At 41.8% G+C, this 10,345-nt stretch overlaps 1 protein-coding gene across 1 annotated transcript; it reads left to right on the forward strand.

Moving 5' to 3' along the window:
• Nucleotides 1-7,424: 7,424 nt before the first annotated feature.
• On the forward strand, nucleotides 7,425-8,968 carry LOC131288923 (uncharacterized). Its single transcript, XM_058318104.1, has 5 exons — nucleotides 7,425-8,056; nucleotides 8,130-8,460; nucleotides 8,530-8,601; nucleotides 8,672-8,758; nucleotides 8,846-8,968. The coding sequence occupies exons 1-5, from the start codon at nucleotides 7,425-7,427 to the stop codon at nucleotides 8,966-8,968; spliced, it is 1,245 nt and encodes a 414-aa protein (XP_058174087.1).
• The last annotated feature ends 1,377 nt before the right edge of the window (nucleotides 8,969-10,345 follow it).

The raw sequence follows: 10,345 nt of genomic DNA on the forward strand, positions 1-10,345 counted from the left end.
TATAGATCGGTGATCAGCCGTTCGTAATACCGGAGGGTGCCAGACTCGAGATTCGATCCCACACCTGTGGTGTGGTGTTTCCTCGCGCTACCGCTGCGCCATGGGCACCCCCTGTAGGTTACTTTCCTACACGATATTGATGTTGTGTGTTTAGGATGTGGGATTACGAATTTTCAAGTTATTTAAAATACTTGTTACAGCCCCTTGTTTTTTTTAAATTGTGAATAAACTTTAGTATTGACTAGACAATAAACATCTGGTCAAAAATGGTAGACTAAAAAAAGGAGTATGCATCATTGCCAATGATAATTTATGTTGTTCCGTTTAAAACTTGGAATATGGAAACTTTTATTGGAGAGAATCAGTGATTTACAAAGAATAAGTACAGAATGTTAGATCAGATTTCGTGTGTAAAAAATTTTAACTAGAAATTACCCTGACCCGTTCGTGAATTCCTCGAGAAGTAGAAGTGTTCCGTGCCCGTACCACGCGACAGAGTCGCATCCTAGAAAACGTTAAAAAACATTCCCCTGCTTAAGATGGCCTTTGGCTTTCTTCATGGTTTGTTTATTATCATCAAAATTAATGTTGCTTCACGCAGTTAATAATCGTAAAACGTCGAGTTCGCTCGAGCACTCCCTCGGAGTAGGTAAGGTGTGTAAAACCAAGTTCTGGATTTTTTATTTCCATTGCATTCGGTAATAAGTAAAAAATCACCCATTTTGTTGAGAACGTTTCCATCGTATAATTTCGGAGCTTTTTACTAGTTCCTGTACACCATAATGATTTTGTGAGTGCTGGCCCCCGAAGCTGAGCATTTCAACCACAAACGTTCTACGACTTTTGGTCACGTTCCTGTGCAGACCAGAAGATGATGCGATAAAAAAGCTTTAGTACTCGCAAGAAAGGAAATAATCTCGAAAGTACTTCACGTTAGTATGAATCGTAAAGGATAGCCTGGATGGATAAAGATGAACATTTTTGTGTTTCTATTTTAAATTAAAAGGTTTTGAAACACAACGGGAATGCGTTTCAGTGATGATCATTCCCCAGTGAGCAAACATTAATTATAATTATTTCGAGGAAAGTATAGAAACACGTTTTATATCAAACAACGACAATAACAAACAGACTAGCCATAGCTTGGAACTATAACATACAAGGTCATTTCCATCGTAAATCGTTGTTAAAATCTTTCTCATTCGTCATAGTCATAAATTGTAATTCAAATTTCATTGTGGCTCAGCGCACTCGCAAATATATTCTTGCAAATTATTTCTTTAATATTTTATTGCCGTAAGCACCAATCTGCAGGGACGATCAGATGCGAAGAATAAAAACTCGTTTGGCTAAATGGCGACGTTCCTAAAGCCATGTATGCACGGGGAACCTGGGAAGCATATGACGCCATTTCCACCGGTATCTTCCCGACGCGACGCTGTGTGTATCATCAATCACCCAACTCCCAGTGCCGTATTGTCCAAAAGCGGAATTTGCATCGTTTATTTCATCGTAGCAAAAGGAAAGTTCCGTGCCCTCCATCATTGCCCTACCCTTTCTCGTTCGCTTCACCAACATTTTCTCCTTCACCACAATCGTGATGCAGCTGCGTGCTCAATGTTGCAATATCCAGTAGTTCCGCGAAAGATTCAAGTGCATCATCATCGTCATCATTGGATTGCGAACTGGAAAGAGGTGTCGGAAAGAGCGGCTCGAGTAACCTCTCCTCTAAGCATTTTCCGTCGTTCCTTGGAGGCTGGAATCCCGATGTTGCAATACCTAGGAAAAATGCAAACGCGCTTCTTTTTCTTTTTGCTAAAGTGAGACAAGTCAACAACCGACTCATGCCGGTTACGAGCATCGGTTTCGGCATATTTACCACTATGAAATTGCAAATTCAAGCAATGCCAAAAGGGATCCTGTAAACCACTACACTCTTGCCGTGTAAGTTTTTTGGAGAAAGTGCAACAGGACGCACGGGAAGAGTAAGCTATCGAATTGCCACATGCCGCTACCGTGTGACGGTACCTTCCATAAAAGCCCACGCTCGTGGAATGCTTCTTCATGAATTTTTCCCTTTCATTTTATTCGCTGTTTCATCAATCTGTTGTTGAGGTTTCGGTAGTCGTCGAACTTTCACTTTCTGCTGAGACCACTCAGACATTACGAAACTTCATAATGCTTGGCTGTTTTGAAACAGCCGCGTAAATTTGTTTACCACGAATCTTGTTAAAAAAATTTCAAATGGTCAAACATAGTACAAATTCACTGTCCTTGAAGGCAACACAAAACATACCACTTAAAAATAATCGTAATCAACTAACATGACAAGATCATATAACATAAGAGTTTCACACTTCAAAACACTACAATTGGTCCAATACACCAAAAACTATAGCAAAATTACTCTTTTGCGGCTTTAAGATGAGGCGAGCTAAGTGTGTTTCTTCTTGTGCTACGCAATCAATACTCTTCCCTTTGTGGCATGGCCTGGAGATGTGAGAAAACGGACATCCCATTTTCTACATGGCTTTTTGCAATTTTCTTTTCCTGAGTTATGGAAAGACCTGGCGCAACAGACTGATAGCAAGACAAACTCTTTGCCCCAGGCGGTGCAGACCGTGACGTTCGACACTAGTCGGTCAAGAAGAGCCTGCATTGAAGGCCGGGAACTGCAGCTTATGTTTATTGGCTCTTTTAGCAGACTATTAAAGCCTCATGCCTTGGTCGCTGATCGGAGCGACGAAACGACTAGACGACTATTGGCCGCTTCAGGATCGTTACGTTCAGCTGTGTTCATCATCTCCCTCCTTCCTTCGGTGGAGAGCGTGGCTTAATGCTGCTCGATTTCAATGATTCGATTGAATTACCTCACGGTTGCTGTGAGCTAAAGGTAAGCCTTGCTATCACCCTTCCGGTGTCCTGGTCAACCTGTCGAAATCGCCATCTTACCCGGTCTTTTGTCGGGCTGTTCCGGTGATCATTGCCCCCTGGCCTTCAACCGCTGGCTGTGGATGCCGAGGCGGGGATCTCGTTGCCTCTGGTTCCACAGATACGACATTTGGTCCAATTTGCTACCGTACTTCGGTGACTCCTGCTTGATTTCCACTTCCAAGTTCCGGCTGTTTTAAACAAATAAGATGTGTTTCCCGTCGACGCTTGTTTCACTCTTGTGGCGAAACGCTGAAACAACGTGGCGTCAAAGTAATGCGTTGGAATGGTTAACATTCTGAAAGTTAATGTTATTCACACAATGAATAAAACATCGCAGAATCCTTGACGTGCGAGCAGGCGACGCGTTGCCAGTCGCACCATTTGATGCACGGGACTTATTACATTAGAACGACGTGAAGCAGGAACCGCCACCCATAGAGCCTCCGTCCTTGAGCACTTAGAAGTATTGCAAATGCGAAACCCCGCGTGCACTCCATCCAAAACTTGTGAAATGAGTACAGACAGCATCGTACGCTAAGTTCAGAATCTTCTTTGGTGGTGGCTGTGTGGCATGTGGTGTGTTTGAGGAACAAATTGTGCTTAAATAGTAACATTGGTGCCTTAAAGCTTACATTTAATGACTCTGAAACAGCTCCAGCTAGAAGCAGGACCAGCATTTGCGCTTGGGACTGTTTCCACTTTGGAATTCATACTCCACACGGAAAAATTTCGTAATAGCAGAAAAAGCAGTCCATGGCGTTTGGCCATCATAAACCGTCAAATTGCACTTGTTGCTTCAATATATTTAATATGTTGATCATTAGTGGAGCCACCCGACGGCGTTTTTAAAAATTGCGTAGTTTTAAATTTGGAATGAAAATAAACTTTAAACAACCTTTTTCGTTGTTTTTCTTATATTGACGTGTTTCTATTAACCATATTGTACAAATAGAACGATATAATACAAATGAAGAAAACTAAATTATTATTCAGTTATAAAAATGAATTTTTTATGCTTATTTGCTTACCAAACTAAATGGTATTCTGCACTTAATTGGGAACTATAGGTACCGTCTCTTAAGTATTCTCATCAATCATAGTTTATTAGTCTGGGCAAATTGCGAATGTACCAGTCTATTTATACTCCCTTCTCTTGTGGTCATATAGTTTTTGTTCTGGCTCTAAATGTGTTTTTATAGAATATCCTTTCATACCTAAGTTATCCTTATAGAAGCTACCGTGTGAATCATTTCTCATGTTCAGGGTTACTCAACCTCAACCTACTCAAAAGGAAAGTATTAAATACCGAATTTCTATTAAATACCGAAAGTATTAAATACCGAACCAGATGATGTAAGGAATTAAATAGCCAATACTATGAAATCATCACACGTTCATAATTGCTGACGCACCAATATTGGATTTGGATTTTGGGAAACTCTGATCTGACATGTTGATGCCGATGCTGTTGCTTTCCCAATGATGATAATGATGTTGATCTACGGCGTGCAAGTGGTCAACACTCACTAGCCCCTGTAAGACCCACTAGCGTTTAGAACGGCTGAAAAGAGCAGCACCCTGCAAAGCACCATCAAGTCATGCAAGTGAGCTGAAATATGGCCCGTTTATGAAAATCGACCGGTGGTGAATATATCCCATGCCAATGTTTGCATGTAAAATGGTTCAACTGTCTGGGGCATCGCTACCGTGCGGCCACCAGGGGTCAGATGCTATGAAGGCAATGTAAGACAAGGTGCCTCTCTCGTGCTTGTGTTGACTTTCACTATGTTTAGTCGTGTGCCGGATATAGAACAGACACGGCGTGGTCAAGGGCCGAGATGCTGGAGTCGGCGGGACGTAGGTTCGGGACGATGAATGTGCGGTGAACATTGCAGTTCATCGCATGTTCGTTGCATACCAAAAACCTACTGTAAAAGTGCATCCTGCTGGAGCGGTTGGTGGAGATGGTAACTTTTACAAATAAGCGGTAAATAGGTAAATTTTATGGTCATTTTGGTTTCCAACATGGATCCATTGGAGCGTCAAACCAAGTGCAAAGCAAAAGGGGTTAATGTTGGGAGCAGTTGCAGACGGAATCTTTCTACATATACTACCAAATTTATTTCACCGACCGTCCGGCAATACATCAAAATGTCTGTCCATGGAATGAGATAGAGTGCAAATTTCTTAAGTCAAAAGCAATTCAATCTAAGGGATAGAAAATTGATCTCAAAAAATTGATTTGTTCTTTAGCCATAAATTTCGATTAGCATATTAATATACCATGCTTACAAATGTGTTAGATTGCTGGCTGGTCTAATGTTCTGCACCTTCATAGATAAACATAACTGAACGTCAATTAGCTGCTTTGAATATTGCGGTCTTTATGGTACACTAGGTACGTATTAACAGATTTCCTCCAACAATTATCCGCTGCCGATTAACATTTGCTTCGTTCATTTCAACGATTTTCAACCTAGCCTGCTATTTGAGGAAAATTATGCAACATTGACACTAATTACTCATCGATTTACCAATCCCCCTGTAATTAGGAAATCATTGGTTATTATTTAAAACGGAACGATTGCAACTATAAAGAGCATCATAATACTGTTAACGTAGAAGTATGAAGAAAATAATATTTAAATTTGTACATAAATAACTTCAAAAACATTGTTTTGAGGGTTGTCACTTGGCACCAAATATCATGTGAGGGGCTATGACCCTTCACTTTTATTATATCAAAATTACGCTGCAATACAAAATACAAATAAGCCCCCTGACGATGGTCGCGACATTACTCGCTGTCGACCTAGCAGCAATGATGTCACACGAATCCGATCTGCCACTGATCCCATTATCGGTCGGTCTGAGGTCGTGTATCCTCCAGGCGGGACCTCGTCCTCATCGGCGTCGCATCCTGGATCGCATTTCCGTCGATTTCAGATCGCATGCAAAACGTCAACCGTCAAATAAATCACCTTCCGTTCCAATAAGTTGTACCCTCGGGAAGCATCGAAACCGAAGGCATGCGCATGGTTGCAGCTTACAGCGACCCGTTCCCCGAAGGGTGTCGGTTGACACTGTGCCCAGGGTGGACGTAATTCAAAATTTATTGCCACCTTTTTACCACCCCACGCCACCTACATGTAACGGGATAGGGGCTTTTTACCGTCACCGACAGCGACTCTAGGACTTCCGGAAGATCAGACGGTAAGTCGCCAGGGTTCCGGAGAACTTTTCTTTCTCTCCCAAATGGACAAACAAAATGTCGAGTACAACAACGGCCACTCCCGATTGTAAAACAACGTTCGACATTGTCCAAACGGTCCCCCTAACCAACATCATCAATTCGGGCAGCACGAGCAGCAGTCGGGATGAATGAATTAGCATATTATTGTCGCCGCACGGGGTGCTCCTGGCGTTGATGGATTACCTACAGGCCCTTCGTTTGCGGTGTACGCTGCATCAAATTGGCTACGGTACCTGGTTTGCACGCGTCCTGGTGCGGGTTAGCGAAACCGCCCTCGGCAGGCGCACTAGTAAAGGGAATAATTTATTTCAATCAGTGTCTCGTGGTTAATAACGATAGGCTTACACTTCTGCGTTTTTAAGCCACAACAGAAAACCAGGCTCAGTTCAAATAGCTCAAACAGAGTTGTCGCTTTTCCGTTTTCTATAGCTTTGCAACCCGTTACCCATGGGCCACCATATGCTCGACGTAGATGAAGTCATCATAGGATTAACTAACGGGAACGTTATTTATCCATCAGTCAAGCGCTTAATGAAAGGTGCATGTTTCCAATTCACGTACTGGTGTTATAATATGTGCTGCTGTCACAGGGAGCCCCATTTCGTGATATATAATTTTGAACCTTTCATTAAAATTGTTAAATTTCTAGCATAGCCAGTAAACCATATCTTTTTTCACAGAAGTCTAGTGGATAATATCAGCGTTTCTTTTCTGGTTATTTACTAAGTAAAGAAAATAATGGGCATAATATACTCTTACGTTTCCATTGAAATAATTCCATCGCAACTCAGTTTCACATTTATTTATCATTTGTTTCATAATTCATTTATATGGTGGCCGCTTTTAACATAATTCTGCCAGTCTTCAGCTAAACAATGACTCCTCGTGCTTTAAATAGTACATCTTTAAATAGTACAACTTTATTCAATCCTAAATGGCCTTCGTCCTCCGCTTCCACCCTAACAGTCCTCCAGACCAAGACTTTCTCCCATCAAACACTCGTTCCACTTCAATCATCGATTATCGCTTACACCCACGGCTTGTTCATTAATCATTTCCAACACCGATGCTATCGGCGTTTGAATGTGACCCTTTCTGAATAATTAATTCCGTCCACTTACGATCCTTCGCTATCGGTTCCATCTGGTTCTGATCGAGCGAGTGCTGGTGATAAAATGGACTGTGGAAAGTAGTTTAATTTAAACCTTCAAGTCGATACTCGGCGAATTCGTCAACGATGAGACGGTTCTTTGTGGCGACCAATTTCGTGGAAACCATCCGTCCTATCTACTATTGGACCAAAGCGGTTGGATTGATTTCCTTCACGGCAGATTTCGAAAGAAAGACAATACGACGCAACTTCAAGGATGTTTTGATATTTGTCGTTTTCCTGTTCCTCAACGGGTTCCTTGCAGTTACCGCCGGAATCAAGCCAAGCGATGGAAATCCGACCTACTTCAACTCGCCACTTATCGAATTCATTCTTAACCTGTTCCTTACGTTGCAGCTCGTTGCGATGATCGGTATTCCGATCGTCAATTACTTCAACGTCGACCGGTACGATCGGTTCATCCGATACATAGTGGATGTTGACGAAGGATTGCATAAACTCGGTCACAGACACGATTACAGTTCTGAATACTTTAACTGTACCATTTATATGGTCGGTTCGGTTGTCCTACAGTTTGGTTGTCTCTCAGGGATGGTTATTTCAAATCCTTTTCGGGTAGATTTTGAAACAGGGGAAAATATAATCGTGCTGATTTCGTTCTTGATGTGCAATATGGTGTACATAACGAGTACTTGCTATTGCTGTGCGTCGCTTTGGGTGGTGGTTTACCGCTACCGAAAATTGAACGAGACCTTCAGGTGAGTGCGTTGGGATACGAATGCCTACTGGAAAAGCATTACTTTTTGCTTACCATCGCCTACACTTCTTCAGCTCTTATTTTCATACCAATCGCCAGTCGAAGAAGCAACTTCTGCTAATATCGGAAAAGGAGACGATCAAAACTATTGCTCTACTCTACTCGAAGCTTGGTGCGGCTGTCCAGATGTACAACAAATGCTTCTTTATTCACATTTTTTATGTTTTGGGTAGTGCATTCGGTTTAAATCTAGTCTGTTTCTTCACCATGATCCACTTATTTCTTATGCGTGGAGATAAGTTCGATCACATCGACCCAATCATAACCTCCCAAATTTTTCTTAGCGTTTTCTATATGCTAGTCGTCCTCCAAATCATGTTTGCTGGAAATTTGATGCACAAGCGGGTAAGATATCTAGTTCTTTATTCTGACTAAATGAAATCCCTTCGATCTCTTACGTTACGGTCTGTTTAGGCAAAGCACACAGCTGTACTGCTGCATAAAGTTGTCGTTTATAACGATTGCAGTTCAACCGTGCTGGAACAGGTGGGATAATCAAATCTCCTCTTAATCCGATTGAAGTAAGCCTTTTTCTCCATGAAATTTCTTGTTTCAGTTGATATCCTTTTCCATTCAACTTTCCCATCAAATACCCAAAGCTTCATGTTACTTCTATGATATTGACTGGAAGTTTCTTTTGGGGGTAAATAGTCATCAATTCAATTCCGAATTCCAATTGAACAATATTTCGTCATCGACTACTACTCTGTTTTCTTATGCTTGTCCTCAGATGATATCGTCATTTGCAACATATCTCAACATACTAGTACAATTTGATATAATTCAGGTGAGAGCGGAGCTAGGCAAGATCAATCGAACAATACTGGCATTTGATAAAAACGAATACGTTTGACATGGATTAGTGAATATTGTGCAGCAAAAACACATTTCTCTTGTTAAAAATAAACATCCATACCATGTTGGAACCACTAAAGATTAAATTGATTAGTTTTACGTTGCACGCCGCAATGGCCGCAACAATCAATACCCTCGAATCTCTATGTTCAATGGCGAAGCAATTGTCAACATACTTCCTGTGCAGTCTGTATTGCATCTTACTATACTTGCTTGCCATTCATTTTATTTGCTTTCATTTCTCCCACACTTCATGGTTTTATGATGTCGCTTTCATTAGCTGCATTTGGCATCGTTCCAAAATTGGTCTTCGAAAGAAGATACAGCTCAACAAAAGCACGGAAAGATGAATCGGTATACTATCTGTCCGCTTGCCCCACACACATTGTATAGCTATGTGCAACTGTATCTGCACGGAATAGCTTCTCTTCCATGAATGCTCGTTATGATGGCTTATGTAAAAACTACGATCGGCCAGCCTAATTTCAAAATTTGCATTTAGTAATGTATCCGGGTGTATAATCTCGTACACAAAATAGCATAGCAGTGATAGTGTATCCAATTAAAGTCTTAAGCAGTTTTTTCACTCCTTCTCCAATTCCAGCGTGAAAATCACAATCCTTACGTGACGAAGAGTCGTAGACGAAGCAGTACTCTCTGTGAATTTATCAAGCATACGTTTACAGCTTATCTGATGGTCAGTGTCCGTCCCGTTGACGAATACTATTTCCGACAGCTATTTTCCATGCCAAGATGCTGGACGAGTAGATGTTTCTCTGTGTACCTCAACTGCTCGACCGAAAGGTGACGGCCAATAATCAGCTCACGTACCACCAGAAGGATAATTTTACCTTCGGCGGGCTTCCGTTTTCGAGGATTACATTCGACCACAACCGCTCCACAATGTAGCTTGATTTGCTTGTGTGATTTGGGTCGCTGGCGATGAGACAGAGAAAGATAAATGTGTGAGGGTGTAGAGAGACAGAGAGAGGTACAGAAGGAAAGAGATCTAGGGTAGTGCAATCCGAGCATGAATAATAGATGACGAACTATGAAAACAAGTCTGTACGAGGTTTGACAGGACTGGAATTGGCAAAGCGCATCACAAGTGGTCATGGTCAAGGGCAAGGCGCTGCAAAACGGAGCAGAGCTTCCTTCAGGGAAGCAGCTACGTGATAAATTTCCCGTCGTTTTTCTCGGAATAGGATTGGTCTGGCAGTTTTCCATTAACTTATGCGGATTGCGTTATTTCGACGAGCATCCAGTTAAATGCGAGATACCCTTGGGTGTTCTCGTGAGCGCAAGAAGTTGCCTAGTTAGCGATATTGGAGCATAACTTGAAAGCTTCTGCAAAAGATGTATGCGATTCTGTCAC

Source organism: Anopheles ziemanni, chromosome 3 (assembly GCF_943734765.1).
Source record: "Anopheles ziemanni chromosome 3, idAnoZiCoDA_A2_x.2, whole genome shotgun sequence".
NCBI lineage: Eukaryota > Metazoa > Arthropoda > Insecta > Diptera > Culicidae > Anopheles > Anopheles ziemanni.

What these genes read in the sequence shown, in the direction of transcription:
- LOC131288923 (XM_058318104.1), top strand. Translation starts at nt 7,425, where the DNA reads ATGAGACGGTTCTTTGTGGCGACCAATTTCGTGGAAACCATCCGTCCT. An exon ending in GTTCAACCGTGCTGGAACAG is followed by an intron (nt 8,602 to 8,671) that starts GTGGGATAATCA and finishes TTCTTGTTTCAG; the next exon opens with TTGATATCCTTTTCCATTCA. An exon ending in ACTGGAAGTTTCTTTTGGGG is followed by an intron (nt 8,759 to 8,845) that starts GTAAATAGTCAT and finishes GCTTGTCCTCAG; the next exon opens with ATGATATCGTCATTTGCAAC.